Consider the following 15,863-nt stretch of genomic DNA (forward strand, 5'->3'; position numbering starts at 1 on the left):
TCAACAAAATACATCATGGTAATTGACCAACTACATAATTGCTACAGCTTGTTTTTTTCCTCTTTCCTTTTTTTAAAGAGAAGTACATAGAATAATTTTCAAGTGATGAGAATCTACATCATACCAATTGTTTTCTAGACAAAGCAAGTCAGGATATGTAATACCATCAATATATGTAAGGCAGCTTTCATATATACTTATAAAAATGCTTCGAATACTTTTTCTGAGTATTCATTCCTCATCTCTCCTAGAAATAATTTATTCCATTTTCCCTGATTTTGACAGTTAATAATTTGAACACCATAATCTATAATCATAATCTATTGTATTATGCTACAACCTGAATAAGCAATAACAATCATATAATAAAATTCAGTGCAAATAATTTCTTTAAATGAAATGGGTCAGATTATGTGATTTATTGATAACAAGACATATGGTGTGAGTACATTAAAATGGCCAGATTGGTTTGATTAGTTCCCACTTATTGTTTCTCTTCTGACCTCATTATCTCCACCAACACATTACTGCCATTCCCCTTGTCACCTCTACAATCTTTTTGGGGTTTCTGTCGTCCGATTGGCTAGTGGCTGCAATTTTTAGACAAATAAACCCTATCAGGCCAGTTCTTTCTCTTAGCCACTGATGGATTTGTAAATGGGGTAATTAACCTTAGGAACCCCAAGGCAGCTCTTGCCAAGCTCACAACTGACTAAAGCCCTGGATAGCAAGACTGGTGACAGTAAATGTTTCAGCATAAAAATAGGAACTCCCACAAAATGTTTCTTTATCTGTGAAAACTTGTCCCTGCAGTTCTGTGGACGGCTGCCAAAAAGGAGAACTGAACTAAAATATTTGGCTTGTAGATTCATGTATACATAGCTTTACTACTAAAAACACAACTTCAAAGGCTATGTAACAGAGGGAAGGAAGCTGCAAGTCAGGTTTAAACTAGGTATGTAGGGAGGTTCATTCTTTCCTGACTTGTTTGGTCCTAGTACACATAAGCAGTTCTCCCATGGCATACAAAGTACCCAACTGCTACTCAAGAACAATTTACTCACCTGTGGAAATGATCCTATTCCAAAAAACAAGAATGAACAGATTATACAAAAATAGTAAGAATGGGAATTTGGCTTTTTTTCTTTAATCAGTTCTATCCCACACTGTGCCCTAAATGCTAAGTGTTTTAAGGAATATGAAGATAAAAAAAACCCAGTCCTTGTTGTCCATGAGTTCACCATCTGGTTTGACAGACCAACATCCACCTAACTAGGTATTATCCCAGAAGTATAAACTGCTCTGGCAGTGCTTAAAAGGATGGGAGGAGCAATCGAGGTTGGAAAGATCTGGAAAAGATTTATGGAGGAACCAGAATTTGATATACCTTTTAAAGTACTATTAGGATTCTAAAACTCAGAGACGGGGAATTGAGCAGTAAACACACGTGCAAGATACAATAGTGGTATACTGTGGGGCCCTTTCAAGGAAGGAAATTAAGCCAGTGATGCTAGATTCTGTGATATACGTAAGGTAGGGGAAGGTAAAACTGGGAAGGAACGAAGGGTCAAATTATAGACAGTTTTGAACATCTGTTGAAAAGTTATTTCTCTATATACATAAAAGTGTTTAAATTCTGGATCACAACCCTACATGCAAAGCAGAGGAATATTTCAAATAACCTAAGTTAGAGCTTATCTAACTTATTCTTTCTAGAGATTAAAAACACCCTGAAGTCCAGCACTGAGTTTTATTTACCTTGTTCTTTTCTCGGCACCTAGAAGAATGTCTGGCATATTTGAGTAATTGTATCAATGCCAATGGAACAGATGAATACATTGTAATACAAAGCACTGTAGAGGTAAACACAGAACTACATATATACAGAATATTTAAGTGTAGCACTTCATAGATTACCATCCTCCATTTACACTATACACTACTAACAGTCTCCCTCAGTTTTTGCTCCTATAATGTGGCAAAAGCTAGCTTATAAAGCAAAAAGATTGTTCATATTAAATAATATTGAAACGATTATATTTTCTTTATAGCCTCCACAGGGCCTGGCGTGGAACTATTAAAGGATACCTGCCATTCCACATCATCTCACTTCAAAACCTAGTGTAGAACATATATATCAGTTTCTGCTTTCATAAAAAACATTTCTGCAAACTATAGAACCAAGCCACATCTACCATAGCCCTTCTGGGTTTTAAGATGACATGCGTATTTCTTTATTCATGTGTACTCAATTGCCTTTCTGCAATCTGCTGAACTACATACTTGCTGGACAGTTACCTTGGCAACTCCACAGTAAAGCCTGCTTCACTTTAACTATAGCATACCATTCACTTTGAGAAAAACATAATACAGATATATGACACATTCATCACCTTGAAATGAAAATGACTAAGCCTCTATGTTTTGTTTGTGAAAATAATACTTCCTTTCTGTAGCATCAGTTTAAATTATGGGCACCCATACAATGCATTAGAGAAGTGCTCCTTCCCTTTCCCTTTCCCATATGTTACTTGCAAAACAAGTAGCTCTTCAAAAGAGGCTATTTGGGCAGTGTTTACACCTGTGCTTCCTTTCAAAAACAACAAATGACACAGAGAACTCGAAACTATATGCTCTTGTTCTAAACATGAGCTATATAAATAATACTGATAAGGTCTGCACCAACACCCACAGAGGCTGCTACTAACAGTTAACACATGTTGCACTCACATATACCTAAGTATTACAAACTGTAAGCTCGAAGCATATTGTTTTCCTTAACAGCTAGTCTTGAAAATCAAATTTAAACACTCTAAGAAACCACAACACTAAGATCTAATAATCTCTGAAATATACATGTGTACGCTGCCATGCTAATAATCAAGCTGAGGTCACAGGGTCCAGCCTCTCTGTGTATCGCATGGTTTTGCAATCTTCTATGGCTGCAAATCCATTACCTCTGCAAACACATGCTACTAGATACAAATAAACTAGAAACCAGTGTGTGGCTACATCGGAGCAAATCTATCACCATTAGAGGAAAAACAAACCAAAAGTTCAACCCACAGGAGGTCAAAAATATCATCTTTAAATAGTAAGGATACTTAGACTTGCAAAGATTAAAAACTTCTAAAGACAGTCATAAGTAATAGAATTTTTTAAGGAAAAATTATATATCTGAGTAGACAGTCTAAAGGGTATGTGGGCAAGGAGCAGGGATCTTCATTTCGCCCTCATTAAACATAGCTCCAATGTCTCTCATCACCATGCTACCAAAATCTTGTTCACAAAACTGTTCCCTTTACGTTTTAGTCATAGGGCATAGAAACTACAGACCCCTTCAACCACTGTTTATTATGTGACAGCACAGAGCCAAGAATCAAATAACAGACTGTGATAGCAGTAGCAATAAAGTAGGACCTCATGCTAGCTAAATAGTGCCCTGTCTTTCTTTCTTTACTAATAGCCCGTTAGGAATTTTCTCTCTCTGTTATGAAAATATAAGGGTGTGCATTGGTGTGCTTACTCACAATTACTTTAAAAAAAAAAAGTTTGGATGTATTTATTAGTAAACCTTAAATTTTGAAGGTATTATAGTGGTACATTGCTAATGACTGTGTGGCATGTAATGCCACAATTATTTCAATGATTATTTTTAATGGCATATGCATGTACATGGGTATGCCCTCAGTCCCACCTCTGCAAAAAAGTCCAGAGAACACTTACCGGCCCTTTTTCTGCATCACCAAGAACAAAAATACCTGGCTGTAAAGATAAAATAGCTGCTGATTGTGAGACCCTGAAAGTTCCAGCTAGATTTAAACCTTAAAGCCGTCTCTCTTCTGAAATCATTGAGAAGTCATAAAGTACTGTCAATGTTCATGACCAGGTGACCTTTATTAGGAGCCAATTATGTATGGATGCCTTATCAACAGATTAATGACTTTAAAAGGTCTGTTTATATCATCATTTTCTAATTTTTAAGGTTTACAAGGATATAGTAAAATTACAGTTTACCAGGAACCCCATGGAACAAATCATTCCAGAGAGCTGATTTTTCTCAAGTCCTCGGCGGTCAATCCTTTTTCATAATGGTATAAGATCGTCATTTTACACATCAATTATCATACTCTGCTCTATTATACAGTGATGCCCTCATGGACTGTTTGGTTGCCTTGTTGTTTACTGATCATAGTAGTGGTTCTCAATCTGCTAATGCTTTTTAAAGGCTGTGTGTTTTATAGATTTTCTGCTTTCTCCTCTGTAGATAAGTTGTCAGCTGTCATTTCTCATTGCTATCAATATGTTTCCTATAGCAGCTTTTCTATCCCTTCTAATTTGCTGTTATTAATGTGCTGCAGGGTTAGAAACCAGCCTACCAAACAAGGTAGGACTGCGTGTTAAAATAAGAGCAAATACGTGATATTTTAACACACATGAGACTCTGCTAGATGTAAAAAACAAGAGCCTGCATTTGCAGCGTCTATTTCGGCTGCCCCAAGACCTTTTGTGGCGTATTTCCTGGTTCTTAGTTGACGCATTACACTTCTGAATAGATGATCTTACTATAATTGGGACAGAGCCATTACCTGAAGCAACAGCAGCATAAACTCTGTGAATTAAACACATTCAGAAATAAATAAGTGTATAATTGAAAGTCTTAATTCAACCCATATGTTATGTAAACATGAACTACCAAATCAAAATAGATTTAATGCATTGTATAAAGTAATTTCTTACATATTTGATAGATGGGGAATATACTGCATAATTTAAACAAAGAGATCTATGAATTAAATGATATATTACCCTTAGCAACAGCTAAACCAGCCTAAGAATATTGTAACACATTATAATTAATAAGTAACTTATTAATAAAAAATTAAAGTCTATTTCTAAAAATACTGCAATTTTGTCAATTTGCCTCTCGTGTTCAGCATTTTAAGACGTAAGCTATTCATTGGGGAACATCACAAAGGTGCTTTACTTGAGTCCAAATTACTTAATTTAGACAGTGTGTATTTCCCAGCTGTTCAGAGTAATGCCTTAATGGTAAGTATTATCTGGAAAAAAAATTTTTGGATAAGAATGATAAAGATTTTTAAATATGTTTAGAATATAAACAGAGTACTGAAAGGCAACCTACCTGGTACAGGTTTTAAAATAAATTTTCGCCTAAGTAACTAGGTATGATCATCCCAGATAATTTAAAATGTTAGATACTAACAGGGAAAATAAGACTTCTTGTCTTATAATTTATAATTTTAACAGCTAAAAGGTCTTTATGAGATTCAGAACCCCTGTATATATAGCACTCCAGAAGCCACTACCAATTCATCAGAATTCATTTTAAGAGATGAATCCCACTTGCTATCTCTGCATAAAGAGAAACCATTTCAGGGTTTTCAGAGCCTGACATATTTATGGATCCCTTCCTAATTTTTTTTTAACATGTTACTACTCTATAGTCAAATTGAGAGTTAATTATTAAAACAGATAATTGCAAAATATTTTAAGAGATACTTTCTAGCCAGGTACACCAAATCTGTTTGGTTTCTTTTTTTTACTCACTAAGATTTTCCCTGTGTTTGATCAATCCAACTTTATAAATTTTGGCTTTGAATCAAAAGCTTTTCTCAGCACTCTGACCTTCACCTTTGAGTTTACTCAACATCAAAGTATTGCAAGCCATTCATTTGGCAGTAGGCAGCCACTGTCTTTGTTTCAGTCACAGGTAGTCCATGCCTAGGCTGTGAAATTCATCACAGGGACAGCTTTTGTAAACTTCATTTCTCTAAGAGATACAGCCACTTTTCTTTCCATGAGGTAGAGGAGAAACTACTACTTGGACTTTTTTATATAAAAAAGCAGAGGGTTTCTGCATAAGACTTTTTTCCCCCTACCAAAGCCATTTACTTTAATTTTTCCAAACTTGAACTAAATATCTAGATCATTATATGATTGCAAGTGTTTTCCCTTTTTTTCTTAAATGTCAGTTGGAAAGAGGTTGCAAACCATTGTTAATTGGTGATCAATAAGCTTAGTCTCAGAACACTACAGTTGAAAAGGGCTTTAGATGTCATCCTGTCTAGATAAGCCAAATATCTTTCTCTACTAAAAAATAGATCACAGCATTACTTCCTACCTGGATAACGCCTCAGCCTCCTGCTCAACCCTGAATTCCTGAGTTACTACCAATCAGAGTTGGAATGCCTTTGTTCTCCAGGAGATTTCAGCCCTTCATTCTATAGATGAAAAATTGAACCCAGAGGGACTAAGTGACTGGTTCAAGCCTGTAGGACTAGTAAGAGAAAGTACCAGGACTTGAACCGGGGTAGTCACATACTTTGTTGATTTGAAAATGTAAGTTAATACATTTAGTAGTTGTACCTTATATTATTACATCTCACTACAGTAAGTCTATCATGTTGCATAATACCTTAATTTTTAAAATTACCTCTCCTTGTTTTATGAAGAACCAGAACTTGACCAGATAATCCAGATAATCCAAGTTTATTCTATTATTCCATAGAGTTATAATTATATTGCACAACTGGAAGAAGGGAGTTGATAATCATAATTTCAAACACACTCGTTTTTAAAGGAAAAAACAAACCTAAAGATTAGAAGAGGAAACATTTCAGCCCTCATAACCAGAGCTTAGAAGAAGAACCTTACATTTCTTGTAGATGTTTCTTTAAAATCCTGGAACTTTGTGATCTTTTTCTGATTTTGCCACTCTTCAGAGGCAAAGAAGAATATATATTTTCAATACTAGGGGCCACCTCCTGCTCCTTTCCAATCAACAGGAAAAATAAGTCATCTAGAGATACCTCTATCTTCAAGCCATGTAGTCCTTTGACTGTCAGCAAGCCAAGAAGCTTCCTTTAAGATGGTAGAAGAGAATTCTATTGTAACCCAGAATACATATTAACTTCATTTCCATGAATATTTAAAGTTTAACATTTAAGTTGAAAATAATTACGAAATCAGGACAGAATCATTTTAACTTTGCCATAGTTTCTTAAAAAAAACACAGTGAAAGCCAATCAGTAAACCTAAGGCTAAGCCATTTTAGAATGTGAGTTTTCCTAAGAAAGGAGAATTTGAAGATGAATACTCCCTTTTTATTTAGATTGTTCCAAGCTTAAATTTTAAAATTTTAAGTTCCCCTACTCCGACCCCAGGAAAAAGGGAAGGGAATCCATATTTAGAGTGCTCTTTATGACTTTTGTAACCACTTAATGTGTGTCAAGGTAGAATGATGGCAAGTGTGAAATGTGTTTGTCTGAGGCATTTGAATTCCTCAGAATCCCATTTATAGAAGAGGTACCACCTCAATGCTTCAATTAAGAATTGGAATTTAAAAGAAAAGTTACATAAAAAATGCAACTTCTAAATTTATTTTACTATATAAATGCTCTTATATTCTTTTGCGCTCTCTTGAAATCGTCAAAAAGAGATGTCTGGGATTCATGGTCAAGAACATCTCAAAGAACATTTTATATCTTAAACAGCATTAAAAAATGGCCTTACTATACAAGCTACTAGTATTTGTTATTGCAATTTTTAAGGTGATGAAACAATTCTCTTCTTCATACAGATGATGAAACGTATTTTTTTGATAATACAGAACTATAATGATTGTATTTAAATAAGAAGACCAGCAAGGGGAAAGAATCTAAAAGGATGAGATCAAGAGAAACTGAGAAAATAAGAGAATTTGATAAACTAAACCGATTACCTCAGTAGATTGAAGATGGATCAATCATTTCTATTTTCAGAACTTTAGTTATCTTTCAGGTCTGAAGGAGAAAATCAGTTTGAGGTCCAATGGTAGCACAAAGTTTGAAACAGGAAGAGAATAGTATCTCTTGGAGATTCTAAAGGATGCTATGTAAAGGTCATGGAATGCATTTCACTACAAACAGCACCATAATAGATGACTCACTTGGGTCTAAGAGCTGGTTAGAGAGTACTCTCTTGATTAATCAAACAGGAACAGGAGGAAAATGCTCAGAGAGAACAGAAGTTCTAGGGATCAAAGTTAAAGAGAAGAAACTGAAGAAAAGAGAAAGGATGACCCCAATTTAGTGTAAAATGGTGTTAAGTTCAGAGGAAGAGTCTTCAGGGATACTATGTGGGGCAACAGAAGCCAGGGCAGGTCCAGGGTACTTTGGAGGTGACAGAGCAGAAATACAGTGCAGACTGCAACAATGAAGAACACCTAGTGTCCATAACTAGAAAAATATTAGAAAACAAGAAGGGATATACCAAAGAAGCTGAAGGCCCTCAGCATGATCAAGGAACCAGCCAGATAAGGGTAATCAGGGGTGATTCCCTTGTAGGAACTAGGGAGAATCTGCTGAAAATATCTAAAGAGGGTGTGGGAAAAAGGATTATGAGGCCATGGGCTTAAGTCCTGGAACAAGTATATCTAGTGCTTTTTAAAATGAATTTTTGTGATCTTTTCATGGGAAGTTATTATTATAAAAATCTATGTTTTCTTATATATTTGAGCAATGGAAATGCATAGGTATTTGTGGGTTTGTTTCAAAGACAGCAGGGAAGAAGAGATGTTGAGAACCTCTGTCCCACTGTGAAACAGATCTCGGGGTAGAAGATTCTAGTGGAAGAATAATTTGGTACCCATTATAAAAAAGTTACTGACTCCATCTTCAGAAATGTACGAAGAAAATGAGGTAAGCCAGGAATCACTCCTACAAGTACCCAGAAGGTTTTATCTGGAGGTAAGGCCATTTTACCACATAAAATTACTGTTTCTTTAATAATATTTAAACATTATTATTATTATTATACATATTTTTTGTTGCCCCAAAGTTATAGAAACTAGGCTACTACTCTGCTAATGTTCACGACCACATTATTAGCCAATATTTTGCATGTGGGAGGAGGAAGGACCATAATTAAGAAATATTAAGTGAAAGTTCATAATGGTAATTGATATTTTGAAAGCAACTAATATTTTTACTGTTAAGTAAGGCCTTTTCTCCCTAATGAAATGCATGATTTCAAAGGTCCTGGAATATTGTTGATGAACACATTTACAGATAGGGAATAAAAATTTAGCAGGATCAGTCAATCATTCACAGGACAATAAAAAATAAGTGCCAACTAACAATTTAATAGCAAAACATATCAATTTGGTTTTGCAACAAAAATCATCCAAAATTAGCCAAAATATTTATGACCATTTTTCTAAGGTTGCATAAATACTGTTTTAAAATGATATACGAGGGGTATTCAAAAAGTTCATGGAAGGATTCATATTATCTTTTAATTTAATTTTTCCACGAACTTTCTAAAGAACCCTTATAAATTGCTTCTTAATGTTTTTCAATGTTATATATAAGTTGTTACAATAACCACACTGGGACAATGTTTATAAGTGGCAAGCTAGTGACTGGATAAGGGGCAACAACAGGTTAAAAACACAGGAATGATTTTTAGTTAAAAAGCTACAGCAAATGAAAAAAAACTTAAAAAATAATGGATTAAGAACATAGAGGATCAGAAGTTTTAGAAGATTAGAAAAACAAAATTTTATTTTATTACAATTGACTTATCAAAAAAAAAAATCCACACATGACTAAAAAAGCAAAGGGAATACAGGAAGCAGACATTTAATTGACTCCCCCAAAGGGAGTTAGATTTACAACCTAAACTCACCATCTTTCTTCCCAGCAGCCATTTTTCTGCTGATTATAAAACTGTTGGCCTGTTTGGTCTTCCAGTTAACTGTTCCATTTATGCCATCAGCACAGCTTAATAAAAAGGCTTTTCAGAATGAAACAAATGCACAAAAAATGAAATTAATGTCAAAATAAAATGACCATAACAGATCATCTACTATGAACTGGGTCATATTCCTTCCAGCCTGGCCAGCTGTTTAATTCCAGTCAACAAATATCTGTTGTTTGTCAATACAAGGACTATATGGGGATACAAGGTAAACAAGACACTGTTCCTGCCCCCCTGCAAGGAGTTTCCAGTCTATGGGGATTAGCAACTCATGTAAAAAATTTATGTAATATATAATATAATGTATATAATAATTATACACACACATAATGGTAGATAGTCTAAGTGCTACAAGAACACTAAGGGGAAAATAATTATCTCTGGCTAGGAATGCTGTGTTAAGTTTAAAGTATCTTTTAAATTCACAGTTAAAAAGACAACTCAGTTAGTTCAACTGGTCAGAGCATTGTGCTGATAACACCAAGGTCCAGGGTTTGATCCCTGTACTGGCTAGCTGCCAAAAAAAAGCAAAAACAAAACAAACAAAAACGAACAAACAACAACAAAATTAACAGTTGAGTTTTGGAAACATTACACTAGCAGCAATGAACAAGATTGAGGTTAAGGGATACTAAATAGGGGGCTATCACAGGAGTGCAGGGTAGCAGCCAGGTTGAAAGGAAAGAAAAGGTGATGCCAGTTACAAGATACCACGCAGATACTAGCAACAATACTTCAATTGTTGGATGTAATGCTAAAAGGAGAATCAAAGATGGCTTTAAAATTCTGATCTAGCATGACACAGAACAGTGAGACCTTAGGAACCCCAGAAGAGAAGTGAGTTTCGGGAGAAAAGTGATTAATTCAATTGGGGATAAGTTAAATTTAGAGTAACAGTTGGATATACAAGTGAAACCATCTAAGATGGGAATTAGATGGGAATAGAGCTCTGGTTCTTAAGACAATGTAATGGGGCTTCAGATTCAGATTCAAAGTTTTTCTCCAGAGAAATGATTGTTGAAGCCAAAGCCCCAGTGCAATTCCTTAAAGATACCATGACCCCATGTAACACACATTAGGCCCTCATGTAGAAAATGATCTGGAAAAGCAATGCTGAGCAAAAAAAATAAAGCTGGAGGCATAACACTACCTGACTTTAAGCTATACTACAAAGCTATAATAACCAAAACAGTATGGTACTGGCATAAAAACAGACACACTGACCAATGGAATAGAATAGAGAATCCAGAAATCAACCCACACACTTACTGCCATCTGATCTTTGACAAAGGCACCAAGCCTATTCACTGGGGAAGGGACTGCCTCTTCAGCAAATGGTGCTGGGATAACTGGATATCCATATGCCAGAGAATGAAACTAGATTCATACCTCTCACAATATACTAAAATCAACTCAAAATGGATTAAGGATTTAAATATACACCCTGAAACAATAAAACTTCTTAAAGAAAACATAGGAGAAACACTTCAGGAAATAGAACTGGACACAGACTTCATGAATACGACCCCAAAAGCACAGGCAACCAAAGGAAAAATAAACAAATGGGATTATATCAAACTAAAAAGCTTCTGCACAGCAAAAGAAACAATTAAAAGAGTTAAAAGACAACCAACAGAGTGGGAGAAAGTATTTGCAAAATATACATCTGAGAAAGGATTAATATCCAGAATATATAAGGAACTCAAACAACTTTACAAGAAGAAAACAAGCAACCCAATTAAAAAATGGGTAGAGCTAAGTAGGCATTTCTCTAAGGAAGATATACAAATGGCCAACAAACATATGAAAAAATGCTCAACATCACTCAGCATCCGGGAAATGCAAATCAAAACCACATTGAGATACCATCTAACCCCAGTTAGGATGGCTAAAATCCAAAAGACTCTGAACGATAAATGCTGGCAAGGTTGCGGAGAAAAAGGAACTCTCATACATTGTTGGTGGGACTGCAAAATGGTGCAGCCTCTATGGAAAATGGTATGGAGGTTCCTCAAACAATTGCAGATAGATCTACCATACGACCCAGCTATCCCACTGTTGGGAATATACCCAGAGGAATGGAAATCATCAAGTCGAAGGTATACCTGTTCCCCAATGTTTATCGCAGCACTCTTTACAATAGCCAAGAGTTGGAACCAGCCCAAATGCCCATCATCAGATGAGTGGATACGGAAAATGTGGTACATCTACACAATGGAATACTACTCAGCTATAAAAACGAACGAAATACTGCCATTTGCAACAACATGGATGGACCTCGAGAGAATTATATTAAGTGAAACAAGTCAGGCACAGAAAGAGAAATACGACATGTTCTCACTTATTGGTGGGAGCTAAAAATTAATATATAAATTCACACACACACACACACACACACACACACACACACACACACACAAACGGGTGGGGGGAAGAAGATATAACAACCACAATTACTTGAAGTTGATACAACAAGCAAACAGAAAAGACATTGTTGGTGGGGAGGGAGAAGGGAGGGAGGTTTTGGTGATGGGGAGCAATAATCAGCCACAATGTATATCGACAAAATAGAATTAAAAAATAAATAAATAAATAAATAAAAGAAAATGATCTGGAGTATGTACATATTCATGTTCTTGACCTATTCATCTGTCCTGTTTCTCATCATCCAAATTGCCAGTCTTACTGCTTACTCTCCAATTTCTCATCCTTACTTTTCAGTCTTGATATATCTGGGCATCATTTTTCTGACTATGATATTGGCTCTCCATCCTATTCTCCCTTACTCTGGCCATCTCAGGTAAGTTCCCTGAGTTCAGCATATCCCAAGAATCCCCCAGGGTCTATTCGATTTGTCCGAGCTCCCGGACCTGAAATGCAGTAAGAAAGAATGCACAAAAAGTAGGAGGGACAGCAAAGGCAGAAAACTGTGTCAATAAACACATTTACATATCAAAAGCAGAGGATGATTCAGCAAAGAAAGAAGAGAGACAGTCCAGAGAGGTTGAACAACTGAGTCTGAAGTGCCACATAAGCCAAAGGAAAAGAGATGCCCAGAAGCAGAATGTGATCAACATTCTTACTTATTGCAAAAAGGTCAAAGAGGATGAGAGCTTAGAAAAGACGACTGGACTTGAAAAGTGAGAAGTTATCGGTGACTCCTTGACAGTGGAGTTCCAATAAAGCCGTGGGAGTAGAAGCCAAACTGCAAAAGGTCAAGACGTGGATACAGCACATACAGTTAATCTCTCAAGAATGCTGGCCAGAATAGAGAAGCAGAGATCAAATGATAGACTAAGGAGTAGCAAGTGGAAAGAAAGGCCAGTTATTTTAGTATGTGGAAACTTAGATTTGTACGTAAGCTGAGGAAAAGATGTAAGAGGAGAGAAAGAGATTAAGGATAAAGAAAATTGTGTGATGAGACACAATCCAAGAAAAAGTAGAATGGGTAGAACCAAGCATATACAAGTAAAGAAAATCCTTCATGAATGAGAAAGTAAAAACAAGTGAAGACAGAAAGTTAGTGGGCTACAGCAAACTTAATGTTAAAGGCGCTCCCCACCTTAATAAGTCAGAGATGCAATGTATATTTCCTTTCCAAATTGAAATTTTAGTAAAACTTTGAACTTAAACTAAATTATTAGAAATAGCAAGTCCCCTTCTAAAATGAAAAAAAGAATGTAATTCAAAACCCAGGTTATGAAAAACAATCAAACAAGCAAAAAAATCCTCAGGTGACCATTTCAGTGATACCTGGGAGTGGACCTCAAAGGCCCTAGCACCTTAACAAATAAGCTACTTAATTTGTATTCAATTTTTAAAATATGTAAACTTAAGTATACTAGTTTCATGTACTAGCGGACCAATCTTATGAATGACTTACCTAATAAATGGTTGATTCATTTAATACATAATAACTGAAATTATGTACTTTTAAATCTACATGAAAAATACAGTAGGAATTTCCTAATTCTTTAAGATAAAACAGGATCAGAAATGTTAATAGTCTCTTGTGGCAAAATACCCCACCCTCAGGGTTCTCCTGATCACCAGGTTCCAAAGGAAACATGCTAGATACATAAGAAACAGTTGGGAAGCTTTCTAAAAATACATATTCACATGCACTCCAAAAATTATAATAAAAAAGTTTAAAAACACATATTCATAACTCCTCCATGGAGAGTCTAGGTAGGTGGATTACACAATTTCATCAGGTGAATCTCATACACAACTATGAGCTCTAGAAGATTGAGAGAAGACCGAGAGAAGACCTACAGAACCCAACAGAATTTAGGATATTCATCTGTCACATTATATGCAATAAATGTAGGGCTGATCTTAGAACTGAAAACCCTACCCACTCCTACTTCCAACTGGTCTACAGATATAACCAGTTTGCAAGAACACGTAAGTCACTGCTGGACAGTGGAAAATCCCAACCTAGAAAAACAGAAATTAGGCGGCCAAATTCTCTACATCTTTCCAAAGAACAACGTATATGTGGATCTGACAAGCAACATTTAGATTAACTGCTTCTAATCAACAGGGCCTGAGCAAAGTGCTTTCACATATATTGTCTAATTTGATCCTTACAAAGACAAATCTATTAACATGTCTAAAGATTACAGAGGCTTAATCTTAAAGCAGAGTGGAATAAATCCTGCAGGCAAGCAGACACTATATAAAATTCTCCACTTCTCCATGAATTGGGTAGTTACCATAAAGAAAGAATGGGTTGAGTGCCCAGACAGCTCCTCTTTTGTTCCTTCCTTTATTCTAGCTCAATGGTTCTCAGACTATGTTGTGCATAAGAATTATTGTTCAGAGTTATATACACAAAACTACACATATTGTACTTTATGGGTGATTTAAAGGATTTACTAGGATAACTTTAAGTCTATGGAATTTTTGTCTTATACTCTTGCTTTTAAATCTACTAACCCAGCATAAGATTTAACACCACTGCATGTCCTTGGCTGGTGAACCAAAGTGTCACTACTCCTACTTTCCAGGTCCCGTATAAGAGCAGTCTAGCTGGCTTTTACAGGATTCAAAAAAACAAATTTGATTGGTGTCTCAATCGTTTAAAAAAATAGAGGCTGGGTAAAATTGTTTAAATACATTCTACAGATATAGCTCTATTTTAAGAAAAACATTGCTTTGAGCACATTCATTTGTTAAAAGTTCATATTGATCCATATAAAGTCCTACTTTGACCACAGAAGACTGAAGTCCAATAAATCTGAAGAAAAGAACAACTTTGTATAGCTCTACTCACCAGGCAATGTCACTAAAGGCAAGACAAAACACCACAAATGATGTTGCTGCTTAAATATTTAAGTCCCACACCTTGAAGGAGAAATCTGAATAATATGGAAATAACTATTTGTTTTTAATTGTGTGTCAAAGATCATGGATCCACTCGACTAACTCCTTGTACAGAAAATTATTGTAATCTGTACATTGACAAGTGCAGAGTGCTCCCTGAAAAAGGATAGTTACTTTAGAGTTTGATTTTCATTAGAAAAGGACGAATGCACTTTCTGTCTGTGAGAACAAATTTCCTTAGGATGAAAAAATATGACTCAATGTTTAAAATATTTATCCTATACACAGCTTTTCAAGATTAAATCTAATGTGTAAAGAAATGTCAACCTGTATAAACTGGTTCTTGGACATCCTTCAAAGATAATGGACCATCCTCAGAAATCTTAAAAGGAAGAGAACACAGTGCTCTATGGATTCATGATAATCTATGCTACAGTTATACCTGGGTGTGAGTTTCGCTCTAACTCATAAACACAAAAGCAAAGAATAACATGCGTCCTAGGTTTATACAGCCCAAACTAAGAACATTCTCATAATTAGCAGGGATATCACTGTACACAATTTACCCTTTAACCAACTCTTCAATGTTCCTCCTCCAAAATCACCAAAGCCTAAATTAATCCAAAGCTGACATGCCCTCAAATTCCCTAGAAACCTTACGATAGCTAAAGACTGTCTTAAGATTCCATGATTCATTTTGAGTCTTGTAGCAGGATGACTACATTTCATCTGGCCTGGGGCAAGTACTCTCTGAAGAGATACTACTCTTTCCT

At 35.6% G+C, this 15,863-nt stretch overlaps 1 protein-coding gene across 2 annotated transcripts in view; it reads right to left on the minus strand.

The window, feature by feature from the left end:
- Positions 1-15,863, minus strand: part of SGCE (sarcoglycan epsilon) — a 72,847-nt gene that overhangs the window by 45,226 nt on the left and 11,758 nt on the right. The window contains exon 2 of one of the 2 annotated variants that reach the window (XM_063099663.1): positions 9,691-9,798. The exons of the other annotated variant lie outside the window; for it this stretch is intronic. Coding sequence (XP_062955733.1) covers positions 9,691-9,798 — 108 coding nt within the window. The remainder of the gene's footprint in view (positions 1-9,690; positions 9,799-15,863) is intronic. 2 annotated transcript variants of the gene reach the window in all.

Source organism: Cynocephalus volans, chromosome 6 (genome assembly GCF_027409185.1).
Source record: "Cynocephalus volans isolate mCynVol1 chromosome 6, mCynVol1.pri, whole genome shotgun sequence".
Lineage (NCBI taxonomy): Eukaryota > Metazoa > Chordata > Mammalia > Dermoptera > Cynocephalidae > Cynocephalus > Cynocephalus volans.